This window comes from Oncorhynchus keta, chromosome 32 (genome assembly GCF_023373465.1).
Source record: "Oncorhynchus keta strain PuntledgeMale-10-30-2019 chromosome 32, Oket_V2, whole genome shotgun sequence".
NCBI lineage: Eukaryota > Metazoa > Chordata > Actinopteri > Salmoniformes > Salmonidae > Oncorhynchus > Oncorhynchus keta.
The window spans coordinates 31652517-31674054 of record NC_068452.1 but is presented as its reverse complement, the minus strand read 5'-3'; the positions used below and the strand labels follow the sequence as shown (position 1 = coordinate 31674054).

General features: G+C 41.7%; 1 protein-coding gene and 1 long non-coding RNA gene across 2 annotated transcripts in view; both read left to right on the top strand.

Moving 5' to 3' along the window:
* Positions 1-465: 465 nt before the first annotated feature.
* LOC118365625 (uncharacterized) lies at positions 466-6218 on the top strand. The gene is made up of 3 exons (XR_004821796.2): positions 466-1225; positions 1760-3735; positions 3841-6218. It is a non-coding gene; the product is annotated as an uncharacterized LOC118365625 (long non-coding RNA).
* A 4553-nt stretch (positions 6219-10771) lies between these two features.
* LOC118365624 (forkhead box protein K2-like) overlaps positions 10772-21538 on the top strand; it is a 49237-nt gene continuing 38470 nt past the window's right edge. The window contains exon 1 of the mRNA XM_035747987.2: positions 10772-11277. Within this exon, the coding sequence (XP_035603880.1) occupies positions 10985-11277 (293 nt within the window). The 5' untranslated portion in view covers positions 10772-10984. The remainder of the gene's footprint in view (positions 11278-21538) is intronic.

The window sequence follows — 21538 nt, the reverse complement described above, 5'->3', positions numbered from 1 at the left end:
GATGGCAGTGTGACACTTGACTGGCCCAACAAATGTAATGTTTTTAGTGCCAAGGGGAAGTGAAGACATCGCACTTTTCATAGCATTTGAATGTCCTTCTCGTGACTGGACTGAAACTTTGATTTTACACAACCTCAATTTTAGAGTGACTATAAAATACTATTAGAATAATTGTGTTTCTGTTTCTGTTCAGAATGCCGTATGTGACTGACTAGGTTTGTCTAAATGTTGCAAATTATATCGACGTGGTCGATTTTGTTTATGTATAGGGTAGGCAGATTATTATTTCCACGACATTCCCTTATGTATTTTCACTTGTAGGTGAATACTCATTTGACTGGCAAATTACATTACGTCGAAAGAACTGAGTTGGCCTGCACACAAGCTGCATCATTTGCATCAAGCAACAACACCATATGCAAGACAACCACTTCTGGTGAATAGGCTACTGCAAAATAAGTGCGCCATAAGAAAGTATAGCTCTTTTTGTTTGTTTATTTAATGTGTTTGCTGCTCAATTAAATTATAGTCTGTTATCGTGACAAAATAACTTTTTTTTTAAATAAGAAGAAAATAATTGGTGTTCTGCCTACCTGCCGCTCTGAACACGTCACGTTGGGGCGGCTCTCACAGCAGGTGTGCTCTCTGGGTGCGAGAAGAATAGAAGGAACAGAATAGACGCACCTTCCGTTATTTTCAGGGTGTATCGACACAATGATGGACTTTAGACGCATAGGCGGGTGTGTGCCGTTATTTTTTCTGGCTATTGGTTTTGATGTTATTGGTTTTATTATCCTGTTCATTGGAATTTTTGCCAATTTGCGTATCGATGGCAGGTTTTATGGCGATTTCTTGATTTACAGTGGTTCAATTATAATTTTCATAAGTTTGGCTTGGTGGATTATGTGGTACGTGGGAAATATACAGGTCTCAGAAGACAGCTTTGGAACAAGCTTAATGAAAAATAAACAGAGTTTTGTACAGTTGGCCAGAAAGTTGTCAGAGAGGCTTTCCAAAAAATGCAAACATGAACATGTAACCACAAAGTATGCAGAGGAAAACAAGGTTAAAGCTGTGACGCCTTCACCTGTTCACGTCGCCTCTCGAATAACCTGGGGGAAATATCAGAATGGCGGCTATGACTCCAGCTTGGACTCCTTTCAGATGGAGAAGGAAAAACAGACACCAGATATACAGAACTTGGATGTGGAGACCCTCTCTAGGGGTAATGTTGAAAGGCTGTTCTGATTGTACGTTTTGGGATACGATGTAGGCTTCTAATAAATTGTGCATAATTTCAGGAAAATAAACTATATTTCATTTTCAATAATGAAAAAGAAGTCCTCTCTGATAAACACACTAACCTCATTCAGCTATTTTGCTCAAAAAACATCATAAAACCGGTAGGCCTAGGTAACAATATTAGCTTTACTACAGGTAACTCATATTAGGGCAAGGGTTACCAAACTCGGTCCTGGGGCCACCCAGGTACACGTTTTGGTTTTTGCCCTAGCACTACACAGCTGATTCAAATAACCAACTATTCCTCGAGCTTTGATTATTTGAATCAGCTGCTTCGTGCTTGGGCAAAAAAAAAATGCGTGTGTGTGTGGTGGGGGGGGGGACCCTGAATTAGGGGACTGTATTGCCTAATTGTAAAATGTAAAGTAAAATGATAATCTGGAAAATGTATACAACTGTATTCGGGATGAAACATTTTCAGTCTATTGATTTGGTATTTTCTCATTTGAATTTCAAGGTTCTCCGTAGCACTTTCTGATCCCAAGACTACCTTCAACACTATACGCTTCACGGAATGGGACTACAGACAATTCAGGACATTAATCAGTACTGGTCTGGACGTTAGTTCTTGACAACAAAGACTCATCATTATGGGGTGAAATGACCTATAGTCCTAGGGAAATAGACCTACTGTAGATATTGCTCTAAATGCATGTTATATTCTTTTATCTTTTTATTTACATATCAATTATTAATATAATCTCCATGTGATGTTATGTGAACTTTTTATGTTCAAGGATCAATATTATGTGGAAAGGCTATATTTTGTCATATAAAAATATCGACTTGTTAAGGTTCATCGTAGCCATTTTCTAGAATAGTCTCCGACGGAAATCCTAGAGGCCCCTGTCTGAATGGCAGGTAATTGAACACAGACTCGCCCCAAGCTAGACCCAGAAATGCAATCACCTGCATTTACAATTGTTTTACATAAAAACAGTAGTCAGGCAGGTTTGCCTGTGCCACAACAATTGCATTGCCAAAGCAGGCTGTAAACCCGCAACAAAATGTTGTGTGGCCTGGGGCACTGAGCTTGGTTTCACCTGTATGTTGACATTACATGGACATTTGGGCTATACTCTTTTAACTGTTCACTGAGTAGGCTGATTTTGTTTTTATTCATGTGCGCAAACTTCTAAAATGCATATTCCACCAGACTGCATTTTTTTTAATGTTGTGAATTATTTTATATTTTATTTCTTAATATTCTTTAGATTTCAGTTGCCTTACCAACATATAGCTTTTGTCTAACATGACTGATAATGAGCGTGTGCATATCAAGTCATTGTACTCAGGGCGTTGCCTGTCTGTATGCTAAGTATTACCTAATCCTGGCCTGTTGACTCTGCTTTGCGGTCCTTGGTTGAATAGGTGTTGCACAGAGGTAAACCAAACTCCCACGACTGTCTGACTTGTCAAACCAGGTACTTAAAGGGTGAGGTTTTTCACTGCAGTTCCTCTTTCTGTCATGATGTAGGAAGCATGAAATAGTAAATAATTGTGGAATGCGTCCAGTAGGCCTTCTGCAGGCTAAATATAAACGGCTGATAGAATTAGAATCACTGAAATATATTTTCCCACACTGTTCATAATGTTATATGTTATACATATATGCTGATGTCATAATATTCATATGAAATGCATTATTATTTTATACACAGAGGCATGGTGCATTAGTTATTTATTTTAAATATACATCCAATGTCCAATGATCTTGATAAGCATACAAAATAAAAATAGTTATCTAATGAGATGATCCATTTCAAGCACTGTCATTATATTGCTGCAAGTCAGGGATTGCTAAGGAATGAGGTTGGACCATTTGGCCTTTAAGTTTTAATGTATCATTAAGAGTAGTACAACCTGTTGTGGTTGGATACCAGTTCTGCTGCTGTTTCCTACAATGGAAGAATTTGAAGGCGTGCTGAAAATCAGAAGAATGCGACTTGCGTTTTAAAAAGGTTGTGGCTGGAAAGGCCTCTCCTCATTCTTGTAAAGTCCTCAGCCGGCAGGAACCCAGACTGCGTCCATGTCCCTGTTATGGATACCTCTTCTATGGGTCGCTGTGTTTTCTTTCTCATCCTGGCTTTGGTCTTTGATGTTGTTGGTCTGATCCTATTTTTCCTGGGGATCTTTGCTCCTCTGAGTTTCTGGGACTTCTTTGTGCTGTCGGGGCCCCTGCTCATCTTCCTCAGCCTGGTCTTCTGGATATTCTGGTACCTGGGGAGTCTCACAGTGCCTTACGAAGAGCTCATCTTGCCAAAGTGACACCCAAACATGGTCAAAGGTGACCCACCTGACCAATGGCTGGTCCCCTGGACTGACAGCTTGACCCTCACAACTTTAAGGAGTTGACAGAATTCTGGATTCTGGGTGTTTGACCATGTTTCTCATTGGACTGTGAACCGGAGGCCCTTGTTTTCTTTAAAGAAGGTTAGAGCTTTAGTTCAAGCGGTGTGTGTTTGTTTCTAATGATGATGAATAATGATGAAGACATGGCTGTTGTTTCAAAAAATACATATACTTTCCTCTGTCCAGGAACCTGTTGGACCCTGGAACAACTCCAGTTGGAAGTGAAGAATGGCATATGCACCCTATTCTACCCCTATGATGAAGAATGACAAGATGTCATGTACAGACAGCCAGGATTTCATCTGTGCTGGGTTGAAGTGGGACATGAGCTCTAAAGCACTTGTGTCCATCCTTAAAGACTGCATCAGCACATATAACTCATTTTATAGTATGTGTAAAATAATAAATATTTGTTCAAATAAATGTTTCTTTTTAATGTTTTATCCTCAAAAATAATATCAGAACGAGAGGCTTCAAAATGTGACAGACTCAACATTTTGAATGACTCATTGATTCATGAAGTGCCTTGAGAGACTAGTCAAGGATCATATCACCTCCACCTTACCGGCCACCCTAGACCCACTTCAGTTTGCATACCGCCCCAACATGTCCACAGACGATGCAATCATCATCACACTGCACAATGCCCTATCCCATCTGGACAAAAGGAATACCTATGTAAGAATACTGTTCATTGACTACAGCTCAGCATTCAACACCATAGTACCTTCCAAGCTCATCATCAAGCTGGAGGCCCTGGGTCTCAACCCCGCCCTGTGCAATTGGGTCCTGGACTTTCTGACAGCTGCCCCCAGGTGGTGAAGGTAGGAAACAACATCTCCACTTTGCTGACCCTCAACACTGGGGCCCCACAAGGGTGCGTGCTCAGCCCCCTCCTGTACTTCCTGTTCACCCACGACTGCGTGGCCATGCACGCCTCCAACTCAATCATCAAGTTTGCAGATGACACAACAGTAGTGGGCTTGATACCAACAACAACGAGACAGCCTACAGGGAGGAGGTGAGGGCGGTGTCAGGAAAACAACCTCTTCAGGAAACAGCAGAGGGAACACCCCCCTAACCACATCGAAAGGACAGCAGCGGAGAAGGTGGAACGTTTTAAGTTCCTCGTCATACACATCACAGACAAACTGAAATGGTCCACTCACACAGACAGTGTGGTGAAGAAGGCGCAACAGTGCTTCTTCAACCTCAGGAGGCTGAAGAAATTTGGTTTGTCACCAAAATCCTGACAAACCTTTACAGATGCACAATCGAGAGCATCTTGTTGGGCTGTATCACAGCCTGGTACGGCAACTGCACCACCATCAACCGCAAGGCTCTCCAGAGGGTGGTGTGGTCTGCACAATGCATCACCGGGGGTAAACTACCTGCCCTCCATGACACCTACAGCACCCAATGTCACAGGAAGGCCAAAAAGATCATCAAGGACAACAACCACTTGAGCCACTGCCTGTTCACACTGCTATACCATCCAGAAGGTGAGGTCAGTACAAGTGCATCAAAGCTGGGACCGAGAGACTGAAAAACAGCTTCTATCTCAAGGCCGCCAGACTACTAAACAGCAATCACTAACTCAGAGAGGCTGCTGCCTACATTGAGAATAAGGCTTAGGTTGCGTTTATATTTTTGTTCAGTATAGTAGCATCTATTGTAAGTACAGAATATTACGCAGTAGACGGTATACAAACATTCAGAATATTGATTCAGTCAAACTCAAACAAGTAACAATTACATGTGTGCTTGTGTTAGTTCTTGTATGTGTGTATACAATGTGTGTTCCCTTTACTCACTCTGAGTTGAAGTTTGACTAAGGAGAGGAAGTTTTCATTGTGCCTATCCTCCTATCCGACCCCTGGGATTCCCCTTGCCCTAATCAGCACTCTGGGCAGCATTAGCTCCCTCTGACGCCCTCATGGAGAGTGTTATTAATGAGTCCATTTGGCTGTGGCCCCGGCCAGAGGAAATGGAGGAGAGGCATTAGAGCAGCTTCTCCCCAGGAGCAGTGGTATGGAGTCCACGCTGCTCAGAGCCTCGCGGGACCCTGGGTTTCCTGCTAATGCTCGATTTCAGGTTGTCATGGTGGCGTGAGTCATAAACATCAGTCGCACATTATCACTTCACACTCCAGTGGCAGAATATTATAAGGCCTTGACATGTTGGAGAGGTGAGGTAAGAGTTATGTTGCCTGTTTTACACATAGTTTACAATTGTTTACAATTATGGGCTTGTCCATCAACCTACCACAAATACATACTCTAGCATATTCTCACACAGGTGAGGCAGTCTTTTAATACACCTGCGTATCACTCTTTGGTATACAAGCAGTTTGTATACAAATAAGTACAAGCTGTTACATACGAACCATAACAAAACAGAATAAATCTTTCACAAATATTTGCTCTTGTACCATGAAATATCAAATCATTTCGATGGTATGATTGCCAAATCTATTGAAAGGGTTACTGCCTACTGTATGTCGATAGCATGTAAGAGATCCATATAGGAAAAATAAACATGTGTTGTAATGATCAACATTGTTCATATGGAGAGTGTGTCACATTCTATGTCCTGCTAAAACAAACTGGTTCTTAGCTAAACATTAGCTGATGCAATACTATCGTGTTTTTCATGTTACAAAAACAGTAACTTCAGTCTTCAAAGCATTTCATGTTCATAAATAATGTTATGAAATGACTGAACATGATTTAGCAAATCAGTTATTATGCCAGGATATGCATTATTCCTGTAAACCTCTGGTACAGTTTACCAGCATTCTGCTGCGGTTCTCCCATCTTGTGAATATTGTTAAGGAAGGTGCATGCCTCCCTCCAGTGGTAGCTGGATATTCATATAGTTTATTGGTGCATGCATCTCGAAAGAATAGTTTCTGTGGTGGTCTGTCCAGAAACAACCACTCACCCCTACCCCTTGGCACTTGTGTAGCTCTTAAAGAATTTAGGCATTTGTAAAATAAGAGACTTTCTCTGCATCTTGGACAAACAGAATCCATCGGATTTGGTTCCAGAGTAAAGATTTCAAGGTTCCCTGGTTTAAGTGTCAACGGGTGCTACTCGTGGTCTGCTACCATGGGTTTGAATTGGATAGGTAGGACTGGTGATACTATGGACATGAAAGCTTTAACAAAGATAAACCAAAAAAGTACATTCCTAGCTCAGACCTAAAAATGACTTTATAGTGACTGTGGCATGCACATAATGGTTCACCAGCATCCAGAAACATCTAAAGAATAAGCTACAGACCAGCCAAAACAAGCATGTAAGAATTGTTCTTAACCCAGAGCCTCTGATATTGATTGTTTAAAACGTAAGCGTCTATACGTAAGAATACCTTTCTATATATGGAGCTATGGAGTGGAACAAACTACCACAACAACTTAAAGCCATACTGACCATAACTTAATTTAAAAAGAATCTCAGGCCTCTTGGGTGGCGCAGTGGTCTGCATCGCAGTGTTAGCAGTGCCACCATAGACTCTGGGTTCGAGCCCAGGCTCTGTCGCAACCGGCTGCGACCGGGAGGTCCGTGGGGCGATGCACCATTGGCCTAGCGTTGTCTGGGTTAGGGAGGGTTTGACCGGTAGGGATATCCTTGTCTCATTGCGCACTAGCGACTCCTGTGGCGGGCCCAGTGCAGTGCACGCTGACCAGGTCACTAGGTGCAAGGCGTTTCCTCTGACACATTGGTGCGGCTGACTTCCGGGTTGGATGCGTGCTGTGTTAAGAAGCAGTGCGGCTCAAGGTCATCTGTGGCCAATGACCTTGAGCCTACTTGGATGGGCACTTATTATGTAACTCTATGGCAGCACACAAGGGGCTTGAACACAGGGCCATCCAACACAGAATTCCAAGTCAGGAACTCTGGCCTCTTTCTAGAGCTCCGACCTGAAGATCACCGACGTCATGATTCGACTTTGTTTTCTTTTCAGTGTTCCCAGTTGTCTTGAAAGCACCATAAATCCAGAGAATTCCTGTACGAAAGACTATTAAGAGTAAATATTAGTAGGACATAGGAGAACTGTAGCTCCGCCCACCGGTAATGTGGAGCAGAGTATGCTGGGCAATCTCTAACAGAGGAGAAGGAAGTAACTAGAGAAAGTACAAGCCAAGTGATAAGTTCCAGCCATCTCCTCTGATTGCCTATAGTTAGCATTCTTTGTTTTAGCCAATGCCATTGTGTGTCTTTCAGAAATAACCACACACACTCTTGGTTAACACAATTGTCAAGCCATACACTGTGCTGTGCCATTCCTGCTCTATGTGAATCAGTGTCATTCAATGACCTCAACTGGAATCTTACCGGTATGTCATCTGTGCCCTTACAAGCACCTGGCATAGTGCTAAGAAAACACTAAGAATAAACAGTCCAACACTACAATGCCAGACTTTGATGACATTTTCCCACAAGAACCACAGTGCCACCTTCCTGTTTTTTAAATTGTAACTTTATTTAACTAGGCAAGTCAGTTAAGACTAGTCCAACAGTTAAGACTAGTCCAACACTCTAACCACTAGGCTACCCTGTACATTTCAAAAGTACTGAACAAATAGTTATATTGACTAGGTCCACCCTAGCTCGCTCATTTATGTCTTAATCGGAATTAAGGATGGCCCCTTATCAACTCGTCGTCCCTTTATGTTTGTACATCTCAATTGTCAGTAGAAACCACATTTGTTTAAGGAAGTCAGCCATATCAGCTATGTCTTAAAAAAAGGCAGTAAATGAGGCTGAATTAACTGTTTTGCTGCCAGACAAGTCTCTGCTGAAGGCCAGGTGTAGCAGTGGTAAAGATTCACTCCATGGTGCTGAAAAGAAAACAGTTTGTGGGAACCGTTTGTCACCGTTATAATGCAATTAATGTATTGTTTAGTGTTGTGTAGTGGCTTTGCTGGCCTGTATCTAATAACAAATTTGGGAGTTTGCCCCACCAAGATTTACATGCTAAAATCGACACTGTTTTGAACAATTAAGGAGAGGAGAGATGAGGAAAGCCACTATAGGATACTCCGATAGACCCCAGGAATGGTGTTCCAAGGCGATCATGTAAAATGCCCGTTAAGAAAGATATATGTTACTCAAGGTATAATTCAGTATAAAGCAGGGGTGGGCAATAATTTAGGCTCCAGGGCCACAATTGGAGGTCAAAATTCAACGGAGGGTCGCACATATTTTTTTGGGCCCAATTTGTTTGTCAAAAGAAATTCGGGGGCCAGAAAGAAAGGCAGTTAGGCCTATTTGAAAAGATATAAATCCATTACAATTGCTACATACTTTCTATCTAGTTTTAAATGTTTTAGAGTGTGCAGGAGTGTTTTTGTTTTAAATATATAAACAAATTATTATCCCCCTCCATTAATTTGTACAAAGAGCCAAGAAATTGTGTGTAGGGTTGTCTGAAAAATCAAACATTATTTCTGATGTAATCTGATTCTTCATGAAAAATATATTTGTCTCTTATTTGGACTGGTGAAGGACAAGGTAGATTTTTTTTTTCTTTTGGAAAAGTTTTATTGACACATTTCCTTTAAAAACAGCTCATACATTTTTTACATCATTTCATACACATAAAAACGGCAATAAAGCATAAAACACAGCATTTGAAAGTTACATTTAAATTAGTTAAAAAGTACATGTTGTTAAAATCAATAAAAACAACCATGAATAACAGTACTTTCCTTGTAGACATCAAATCTGTAAAAGCCTTTTAAAATGTGTACTAATGATCTAACAAAGGTAAAACATTTTTAAGACATGAAAAACATGTTAAAAAGTCACTTTGTTAAAAGGCTGTCTTCGGTCCCTTGCACAGGAGAGGGTTGAGTCCTTATCAAACTCGCCTCATCCTGCTCCTCTGAATAAATTACCGTCCCGTCTGACAAGGTAGATATGCAATCCAAAACCATACTGATAGATATGCAATCCAAACCACTATCAGTACTTGTCACTAGAGGTGTGATCATGGTCTTCCTGCAAAGAGGTGTTGATGTCTTCACCCTCCCCTCCACCACCATCCTCTGTTTACAAACAACCCTGGATTGGGCGGGGTATTGATTCCAATTGGTGACGTCATCATGAAACGCACATGTTTTCATGCTGCAAGGCCACAGCGAGTCCCAAAAGACGTTGTAAAATAAACTAGCATTCAGTCCAGTCTCCTTACCTGGTGTTTTGGTCGAAATTATATACTGTATTTTCGTAATGAATGTTTCTAAAATGATGTTAAAGCTTTCAGACTACTATGACCTCTATAACTTACGAGAGGGGTCTCAGGGCATTCTGGGTACCATAACACAAACCGGCAAATTGCTGCAAACGGTGTCCTATCCAATACCAGGCATGGAATCGGTAGTAATACTGGTGGTGGATCATAATGTATAGGCGTTGGATAGTGACTATTGTGGAAATTGTCTCAGTGTTTATTCTCGTCCTATACCAGCCATTCTTCCGATTGGCAATTTGTTCATCCAAAATGTTAAGCTTGTTCATACTTTCGGTTATATGGGACATGTTGCTTTGAATATGTAAACATGCAGTGCAAAATCACAACGTCATCATAAACATAAATGTTGTTTTACGAATAATCAAATTCTATGGTAACAAAAAGAACACTCAAAAAGCATGAAATCGTTGTCATCTTGGCAATGGCATCGTTTTAATTTTCTTTTAAAAACGATAGTGCGGGGACTTACATCTCGCAACGCATAATACAAGTCGTCACTACATACCACAGCCACAAAGTCATAAGCCCCGCCCGTTTCTACAATTTATATTTTTTAAATGTGATTTTAAACCTAACCACATTGTTAACCGTATGCCTAACCGTAACATTAAATTAAGACCAAAAATCACATTTTAGTTTTCATGAATTTTTAACATATAGACAATTTTGACTATATGTGATAATTATTGACAATACAATGCGCGTACGCTACAGTTCAACCAACCTTGAGTCAATGATCAGCGGTTTCTTGTGTCTGATTGGTCTTGTCTTTGTAGCGTCAAGTGCCTGTTCATTTTTTATTGGGTTATTGGATTGTCAATCGTGGTATATCCACATGTTGTGTTGTTTGGTTGGAGCCTTCTCCTACCCTTTCTCTCTGTGTCGCGGCGCTGGGTTGGAGCCGCTGTCCCTGGTCTGGCACGTTCCCTTAAATTTTTGTGTTAAATTTGATGCCCCCCCCTTTTTTTGATTCGACAATTTGCGACGGCATTTAAAATACCTACACGGGCATCTCCATACCGGTGTTTTTTTTATAAGCATTTGTCAAATATACCCTTTATCTTGTAAAATGGCGGTGTTAAGCGGGTCGTCTGGGCCGGTTGCCCGGCTTGAGGGCCGTGAATTCGAATACTTGATGAAAAAGCGCTCGGTGACTATCGGTAGGAACTCGTCTCAGGGCTCGGTGGATGTGAGCATGGGTCATTCCAGTTTTATTTCTCGAAGACATCTCGAAATATTCACTGTTAGTGACGATAGCACTGGTGGTGGAGACTTCTACTTGCGATGCCTCGGCAAAAATGGGGTGTTCGTGGATGGAGTGTTCCTCAGACGGGGTGCCCCTCCTCTACAACTACCACGAATGTAAGTTCAACATGTATCTGTGTTTAGAATAACTAGCTAGTTATCTTTGTTTTGAATTACCACAAAGCACGTGCTGTTGCAGCAAGACTAAGGGGTGGTGTTTGCCATGTAGGTTAATCTTTGCTAGCTAATTAACGTCAGCTAGATAGTGTTTGTCAGATACTAGTAGCTACATGTTATGAACTGCCCTCCCATTGTTATAAAATATCATCTGAATTAAGACAGCCAAATGTAGCTAGCGATATTCGAACTTGATTCTACAGCACACTGTATGTCGGCCAGCTTTCAGTTGATTTGCTATCACATAGTGAGTGGGTTATTATTGTAACTATCTAGCGGTGTACTTGGTCATACAGGTAAACAATGTCATATAGTTCTGTGCAAGTGTTTCGTTAGTCAGGTAGATATGATCGATGTTTTGTTTATGTTTAAGTTTGTGGATGGTTACGTTGCTTGTAGGCCTGTATCTTTATAACATGTGTGATGTGCATCACTAGGCCATCACTCAATTGAACATTTCTGATCCGGGCCATTACGGGTCAGTTTTGCACAACTCGGAAGATAGATGTTTTGGTTTAGTTCACAAAATTATAATGGCAGGTCACAAAGGCTAACGTTACAATACATAACAAATGGTCTCCTCAAAATATTCACTGACCATTATTGTCCTCTTGCCATCACGGTAACATTACTCTATTCTCTTAGACCGATTTGAATTCCATAATACTAAAATGAGATTCTATTTCTATGCCAAATTCCCGGTATGCATAGATTGTTTTGTCAGATTTGCCCCATTTTATTCTGAAGAAACTTGCAAGAAACTTGTAAAATACACTCTAATCCAACTCAACCATTAAATCTGAAGACAACCCTGTATTTAATTAGGAAAAGTCATTATTGTGCCATAATCCACTTTTGAATGTTTGATGCATAATTCGCAACAAAATTGAGTGGGCTGCTGGGGCTCATTCATTGGTCAGTTGCATACAAACACAAAGCTGCATTCTTAAAGCAGCAGTCAGCAGTAGAAACAATAACAAAGCGGCCTCCGCAACCCTGTTTCGGTAAAAAGCTACGGGATGGGGCTGGAGAAATCTAAACACTCTCAAATTCATATATAGAGCTATGGATGCAAGGACTGACAATCCAAAATTATAGTTTTAAACATGTTTTGAGGGTATGGGTGTGTTCGTATATTCACCCTGGAGTGCCAGAGTGCGCACAAATTCAGAGTGTTGTCAGCGCACACTGGACGCTCTGCCCGAGGAGGAGGGCTGATCCAAGCGTTCTGACCTCACAACATCAGTCAATCACCCAAGCTAACTGGCTAAAATTGGCTAACTTGCTAGCTACTTCCAGATACAAATGAGAGAACACATCACTCCGACTATTTCTAGCGCCCTAGCAGATTTAGAGCGTTGGTGACTAACCGCTGCTGGCAACAATTGAAATATTTTTTTTGCCAACGTTTACTGACAGGTCATATTCAACTGGTGTTGCACTGTTTGTAAATTCTTCAGTTATTCTGCACTCTGGTACACTCAGATGAGTGCTCTAAAATCGGTGTAGAAAGCCAGAGTGAATTTACGAATGCACCCTATATAGTGTTTGCTTGCATTTACTTTGACAAACATTAGAGTAAAACATGTTTATATTTTGGGTTGTGATGGGGTACGACATGAGACAAGTTATATTATTAAAGAATCAGTGGGGTACATATAATTCATTTATACGTTCAAAAAGGGATGTAGCAACTGCTCATTGCCCCTTAACTGACCACCATCTCTTTATCCATTCATACACTGTATCACAGCATTTTAGACTGAAGAGATGTTGATTCCTAACTAAGAAGCACAGTGGGCTCAAATTCCCTTATCGATCAGGTTGATGTGATTTAAAGAGCTTTAAATCAGGGGTGTGTTTTATACGCTCACATCTACAGCTTCAAGAAAACCTTGTGATGTCCTTGTTTTGGAATTGGGCTGTATGTGTATAATGACTATAGTAGCCCACCCTACCTAAGGCAAAGAATGATCAGGGAAGTGGACAGACAGTCTTGGCTTGGAGAGCTCTGGACTGGGGTTCTTTATGTCCGCTAGATTCCAACAGAATGACAAATTGCCCGAAAGAAGCAGTCACTGCTGCCCAGCCCTCCATGTTGTTGCTCTCACACGCCTACATAATTACTCCATGGCATAGTCTTGCCATGACTGTTTACATCCTAACTGAATCTGTGTAAAGTGGTTATATTAGTTTGATGCTCATTGTTTTGTCTCATTGGGATGTTGTGTTTTTAGGATAATCTGCAGGGATGATGATTATTTTGTGGGTAAAAAAGGGAAAGTAATAGAGAATAATTCTTCTCTTTGCTGACCTGAGCTTGGATATTTTTTTATCTTTTGAGGGTCCATTGTGTTCTACCTCCTGGCATAACATAGCAACTGCATTTGCTTTTACAAAATGTTTGGTCTCATTGAGCAAGGAGGGATATTGGCAAAGGAGCCTGAATGTTAAAAAGCATTGAGGCTGTGGGAAAACTCAGTTCTTTGCTAAATGACTTTGGATTTCCATGCAAGCTTATCATCTTAACCAAGCTTCTTTTGTTGTTGAAAACATTTAAGTATGAAATCATTGAAGCAGATAGTAGACTATATAATAACATTAATTGTCTGGTAGGGGGGTGGGTTTTGTGGTCTAGTGGAATTCTTTACCTCAGGTAGTAGAGATTGGGGGTCTGGTGGCAAAAGGAATTCTGTTTGTTGTTTTGTATGCGTCTGTGCCTGACTGATAGAGGATCAGTGAGCCCCCAACACACACACAAACCCAATGTTGTAAAAGCAATGTGTGTTGCCTTTGGTCACACACAGCACTCTGCGAGGAATGTGATGTCTCAGAGCTCAGCAATCCTGTATCAAAGACGCCCTGATGGTTGCCATGTGAGTGTGCTGTGCTGAGCACAATGTTGATGGTACTGTCCTTGCTATTAGGTGACCCCCATCAATCAATAGCAGGAACAACACCAACAGTGGTCAGAACCAAGTAATATCAGGATGTAAGATGGCACATAAACCCAACAACTTAAACAACTAATTTCTCTGAACTAGAGGTCGACCGATTATGATTTTTCAACGCCGATACCGATTATTGGAGGACCAAAAAAAGATGATGCCGATTTTTGTGTGTAATAAATGACAATTACAACAATACTGAATGAACAATGAACACTTTTATTTTAACTTAATATAATACGTCAAATCAATTTAGTCTCAAACAAATAATGAAACGTATTCAATTTGGTTTAAATAATGTAAAAACAGTGTTGGAGAAGAAAGTATGTGTGATGTAAAAAAGCTAACGTTTAAATTCAAGAACATATGAAAGCTGGTGGTTCCTTTTAACATGAGTCTTCAATATTCCCAGTTAAGAAGTTTTAAGTTGTAGTTATTATTGGACTACTACTGTCTATACCATTTGTATTTCATATACCTTTGACTATTGGATGTTCTTAAAGATAGTTTAGTATTGCCAGCCTAATCTCAGGAGTTGATAGGCTTGAAGTCATAAACAGCGCTGTGCTTCAAGCATTGCTAATAGCTGCTGTTTGAATGAATACTTACGTGCAGTGCTTGCTGCTGCCTACCACCGCTCAGTCAGAATGCTCTATGAAATATCAAATCATAGACTTAATTATAATAAACGCACACAAATATGAGCCTTAGGTCATTAATGTGGTCAAAGCCGGAAACTATCATTTCGAAAACAGAACGTTTATTCTTTCAGTGAAATACGGAACTGTTCCGTATTTTATAGAACGGGTGGCAACCCTAAGTCTAAATATTACTGTCCTTGTTAGGAATAAATGGACATTCAACAGTTCGCAACGAACCAGCCGGCCCAAACAGCTGCATATACCCTGATTCGCTTGCACTGAACGTAAGAGATGTAACACAATTTCCCTAGTTATTTTAACTATGCAGGCTTAAAAATATATACTTGTGTATTGATGTTAAGAAAGGTATTGATGGTTAGGTATGTTATTGCAACGATTGTGGTTTTTTTCGCGAATGCACTTTTGTTAAATCGTCACTTGTTTGGCGAAGTTGAAGTAGGCTGTGATTCGATGATAAATTAACAGGCACCACATTGATTATATGCAACGCAGAGCAAGCTAGTTAACTACACATGGTTGATATTACTAGGTTAACTAGTGATTATGTGAAGGTTGATTTGTTTTTTTTCTAAGAAGTTTAATGCTAGCTAGCAACATATCTTGGATCCTTGCAGCCACAAGGTCCTTTCGATGCTGCGCTCTCGTAACAGCTGGTTACACCGCCACGCAGCCTCCTCGTGGATTGCAATGTAATCGGCGTCCAAAAAGGCATATTACCGATTGTTATGAACACTTGAAATTGGCCCTAATTAATCGGCCATGCCTCTACTCTGAACATCACCAAATTCACTGAGGATACATTACATAGGATGAAGAAACAATACACCGATCTCAGCCCCTTACTACATGGGGAACGAATACTGTATACTCGTTGTTGAGTGGGATCTGCATGGTGTGTGTGTGTGTGTGTGGGGGGGTGGGGGGCTACTTGGTGACTTTACACCATTTCTTTTGATTCTTCATGTCTAACTCATTGTTAGAAAAGTTTGATCCGAATCAAATCTTAGGTGCTATATTTATTGAATATTATATGAATCCTCTAAATTAAAATGGCCAGTTGGGTTCAATCGATTAGCTCAATGTTGCAGGAATGCTAATCTTATGTTTCTTTTTTCAACTTTATTTAACCAGGTAGGCAAGTTGAGGCCAAGATAAAGCAAAGCAGTTGGATACATACAAAAACAGAGTTACACATGGAGTAAAACAAACATACTGTCAATAATACAGTAGAAAAATAAGTCTATATACAATGTGAGCAAATGAGGTGAGATAAGGGAGGTAAAGGCAATAAATAGGCCATGGTGGTGAAGCAAATACAATATAGCAATTAAAACACTGGAATGGCAGATTTGACAGATGAGTGTGCAAAGTAGAAATACTGGGGTGCAAAATAAATAAATACAGTAGGGGAAGAGGTAGTTGTTTGGGCTATTTATAGATGGGCTATGTACAGGTGCAGTAATCTGTGAGCTGCTCTGACAGCTGGTGCATAAAGCTAGTGAGGGATATAAGTGTTTCCAGTTTCAGAGATTTTTGTAGTTCGTTCCAGTCATTGGCAGCAGAGAACTGGAAAGAGAGGCGGCCAAAGGAGGAATTGGCTTTGGGGGTGACAAGTGAGATATACCTGCTGGAACGTGTGCTACAGATGGGTGCAGCTATGGTGACCAGCGAGCAGAGATAAGGCGGGACTTTACCTAGCAGGGTCTTGTAGTTGACCTGGAGCCAGTGGGTTTGGCGACGAGTATGAAGCGAGGGCCAGCCAACGAGAGCGTACAGGTCGCAGTGGTGGGTAGTATATGGGGCTTTGGCGACAACGGATGGCACTGTGATAAATTGGATGCAGTCTGTTGAGTAGGGTGTTGGAGGCTATTTTGTAAATGACATCGCCAAAGTTGAGGATCGGTAAGATGGTCAGTTTTACGAGGGTATGTTTGGCAGCATGAGTGAAGGATGCTTTGTTGCGAAATAGAAAGCCGATTCTAGATTTAATTTTGGATTGGAGATGTTTTATGTGAGTCTGGAAGGAGAGTTTAGTCGAACCAGACACCTAATGTAGTTGTCCACATATTCTAAGTCAGAACTGTCCAGAGTAGTGATGCTGTACGGGTGGACAGGTGCGGGCAGCGATCGGTTGAAGAGCATGCATTTAGTTTTACTTGTATTTAAGAGCAGTTGGAGGCCATGGAAGGAGAGTTGTAATTGCATTGAAGCTTGTCTGGAGGGTTGTGTCCAAAGAAGGGCCAGAAGTATACAGAATGGTATCGTCTGCGTAGAGTCGGAATAGAGACTCACCAGCAGCAAGAGCGACATCATTGATATTTTCAGAGAAGAGTCGGCCCAAGAATTGAACCCTGTGGCACCCCCATAGAGATGGCCAGAGGCCCGGACAACAGGCCCTCCGATTTGACACACTGAACTCTGTCGGAGAAGTAGTTGGTGTACCAGGCAAGGCAATCATTTGAGAAACCAAGGCTGTTGAGTCTGCCAATGAGGATGTGGTGATTGACAGAGTCGAAAGCCTTGGCCAGGTCAATGAATACGGCTGCACAGTATTGTTTCTTATCGATGGCGGTTAAGATATCATTTAGAACCTTGAGCGTGGCTGAGGTGCACCCATGACCAGCTCTGAAACCAGATTGCATAGCGGAGAAGGTACAGTGGGATTTGAAATGGTCGGTGATCTGTTTGTTGACTTGGCCTTCGAAGACCTTAGAAAGGAAGGCTAGGATCAATATAGGTCTGTAGCAGTTTGGGTCAAGAGTGTCTCCCCCCTTTTGAAGAGGGCGATGACCGCAGCTGCTTTACAATCTTTGTGAATCTCAGATGACACCACAGAGCTTGAACAGGCTAGTAATAGGGGTTGCAACAATTTCGGCAGATCATTTTAGAGAGGGTCCAGATTTTCTAGCCCGGCTGATATGTGGGGGTTCCGATTTTGCAGCTCTTTCAGAACCTCAGCTGACTGGATTTGGGAGAAGGAGAAATGGGGAAGGCTTGGGCGAGTTGCTGTGGGGTACAGTGCTGTTGACCAGGATAGGGGTGGCCAGTTGGAAAGCATGGCCAGCCATAGAAAAATGCTTGTTGAAATTCTCAATGATAGTGGATTTATTGGTGGTGACAGTTTCCTATCCTCAGTGCAGTGGGCAGCTGGGAGGAGGTGTTCTTATTCTCCATGGACTTTGCAATGTCCCAGAACGTTTTGAGTTTGTTGCAGGAAGCACATTTCTGCTTGAAAAAGCTAGCCTTGGCTTATAACTGCCTGTGTATATTGGTTCCTAACTTCCCTAAAAAGTATCATTTCATGGGGGTTGTTCGATGCTAATGCAGAACGCCACAGGATGTTTTTGTGTTGGTTAAGGGCAATCCGGTCTGGAGAGAACCAACGGCTATATCTGTTCCTGGTCGGTTCCTAATTTCTTAAATGGGGCATGCTTATTTAAGATGGTGAGGAAGGGATTTAAAAAAAATAACTAGGCATCCAATACTGACGGGATGATGTCGATATCCTTCCAGGATACCTGGGCCAGGTTGACTAGAAAGGCCTGCTCGCTGAAGTGTTTCAGGGAGCGTTTGATAGTGATGAGTGGAGCTCGTTTGACCGCGGACCCATTACGGATGCAGGCAATGAGACAGTGATCTTGGTTGAAAACAGCAGAGGTGTATTTAGAGGGCAAGTTGGTTAGGATGATGACTATGAGGGTGCCCGTGTTTACGGCATTGGGGTTGTATCTGGTAGGTTCATTTATAATTTGTGTGAGATTGAGGGCATCAAGCTTAGATTGTAGGATGGCCGGGGTGTCAGTTTAGGTCACCTAGCAGCACAAGCTCTGAAGGTAGATGGGGGGGCCAATCAGTTCACATATCGTGTCCAGAGAACATTTGGGGGCAAAGGGTGGTCTATAGCAGGCGGCAACGGTGAGAGACTTGTTTTTAGAGAAGTGGATGTTTAAAAGTAGAAGTTCAAATTGTTTGGGTGCAGACCTGGATAGTAGGACAGAACTCTGCAGGCTATCTCTGCAGTAGATTGCAACACCGCCCCCTTTGGCTGTTCTATCTTGTCTGAAAATGTTGTCGTTAGGGATGGAGATTTCAGAGTTATTGGAGGTCTTCCTAAGCCAGGATTCAGACACGGCTAAGACATCTGGGTTGGCAGTGTGCTAAAGCGGTGAATAAAACAAACTTAGGGAGGAGGCTTCTAACATGCATGAAACCAAGGCTTTTACTGTTACATCAGTCATCAAACGAGAGCGCCTGGGGAATAGGAGTGGAGCTAGGCACTGCATGGCCTTGATTCATCTCTACATCGACAGAGGAGGAGTAGGATACGGGTACGGCTAAAAGCCATGAGAATTGGTCGTCTAGGACGTCCGGAACGGAGAGTAAAAGTAGCAGGTTTCTGGGGGCGATAAAATGGATTCAAAGTATAGTGTACAGACAAAGGTATGGTAGGATGTGAATACAGTGGAGGTAAACCTAGGCATTGAGTGATGATTAAAGCGATATTGTCTCTAGAAACATAATTGAAACCAGGTGATATCATCGCATGTGTGGGTGGTGGACCTAAAGAGTTGGATAAGGTATAATGAGCAGGGCTAGAGGCTCTACAGTGAATCTATATCTGATCAAATTATTGAGTTTATGGTGTGAAAATGAGCTTGCTAATAAAGTAGCCAGCTAACTTTACAATATCAAATGAGCTAACATTAGTAACCTGACCAATTCTCTATAGTATTAACTGGTGTACGACTCCTTGCCGTTCCTCAAGATATAACGCGTTAGTTGCTTATTCGACCCTGGCAATCTGTGAAATGTTAACTAGCTAAAGAACTAACCACTATCTGTTAACCACATACTGTAGAGGGAAAACAATAGTTAATTTTCAGAATGAGAGAATTGGGTGAAAATTAGGTGTTGCTTGTTAAACAAATACATTCAGGGTGTGGAGCTGGGCCTGGCTTAAGCTGGATGCCACTATAGAGGTGAAAGGAACACCACACACGTTCCCTCTTTCTCACTTTTGCTGGCACATTGTAGAACAGATGTCCCACAGGCAGAATGTGTACAATGTAATAATGTGCAGTGCGGCCCAAAGATATTGTTTTTGTTGTGTTGAACTTGACAGTAACACATGTGAGGGGGATTATAATTTAACTCTGAACTTATTTTTGCACACATGTAGCCTTGTGCACTTGATCAATGTCTATTGTGACCACTATAATAGAGCAAAAACAGAATGCCTGTTTCATTCTATGTCTACTTTAAAATGTATTTTTCCCATGTGCAATATGTGTGTGTGGTCACAAGCATTCTATTATAAAGGCTGTCATGGCTAACTGCAATATTAGTGTATTGTTTTTTATTCTCAACTTGAGTGTCATTTGCAGTGAAGTCTAGGCAACAAATAACATTGGATTTCTTTCTTTACATTTTTAAGCTGGGAGTTAGGTTCACTTTAACCACTTTATTTTAGTTAAAACCTGCATTTCTCCCTAGCAAGGATGTTTTGCATGTTTCAGTGCAAAAAAAATTGTCACCTTTTTGGGCCCTCACAAGTTTGCATCCCTGAGTTTGCTGGTAACTAGTTTTGAAAAAACATGTTTTCCCACTAGACACTAGCTACGTGTGGTCTGTGTAATGAGGTCATCAACACCCCCCTATTTCATCAAGTAATTTAGTTTCCCATGCTCTTTGTTGACAGGGGTGTTACATTGGTCCTGAAAGGGTGTTGGAGTGCATATGCATAATTGAAGTGTCTGGCTTCACCAGGCTGGTTCCCAGCAGTTTTTCACCCTCTGAGTAGCAATGCTAATTTGAGACTTGGGTGTCAGGGACACTGTCCTCTCTGAATGTGCTCTATGCCAGCTCTGTTGGGGCTTGGCAACAAGTGCTGCAGCACCTGGCATCCGGACCAAAAGAAAGCAGGGCTGGCATAACAATCTGGGCCTCCATCTCTCTCTGGGATGAGGTGATGGAGCCTGATCCTGCACTGATTGTTTATGGACATCTCCATTCTAGGCATTCACACTGCTTGTTGGTTACCCCACAATGAAAATGTGTGTTTGATTAGGCTTCCACAGCCTATATTTAGCCTAAGCCTCTGGAAGCAACGTCAGCACAAGAACCGTTTGTCAGGAGCTTCATAAAATGTGTTTCCATGACTGAGCAGCCTTACACAAGCCAAAGATCACCATGCGCAATGCCAAGTGTCAGCTGGAGTGGTGTGAAGCTCGCTGCCATTGTACTCTGGAGCAGTGGAAACTTGTTCTCTGGAGTGATGAATCACACTTCACCATCTGGCAGTCCGACGGACAAATCTGGGTTTGGTTGATGCCAGGAGAACACTACCTGCCCCAATGCATATTGCCAACTTTAAACTTTGGTGGAGGAATAATGGTCTTGGGCTGTTTTTCATGGTTCGGTCTAGGCCCCTTAGTTCCAGTGACGGGAGATCTTAACGTTACAGCATACAATGACATTCTAGACTTCTGTGCTTCCATCTTTGTGGCAACAGTTTGGGGATGGCCCTTTTCCTGTTTCAGCATAACAATGCGAGGTCCATATAGAAATTATTTATCGATCGATGTGGAAGAA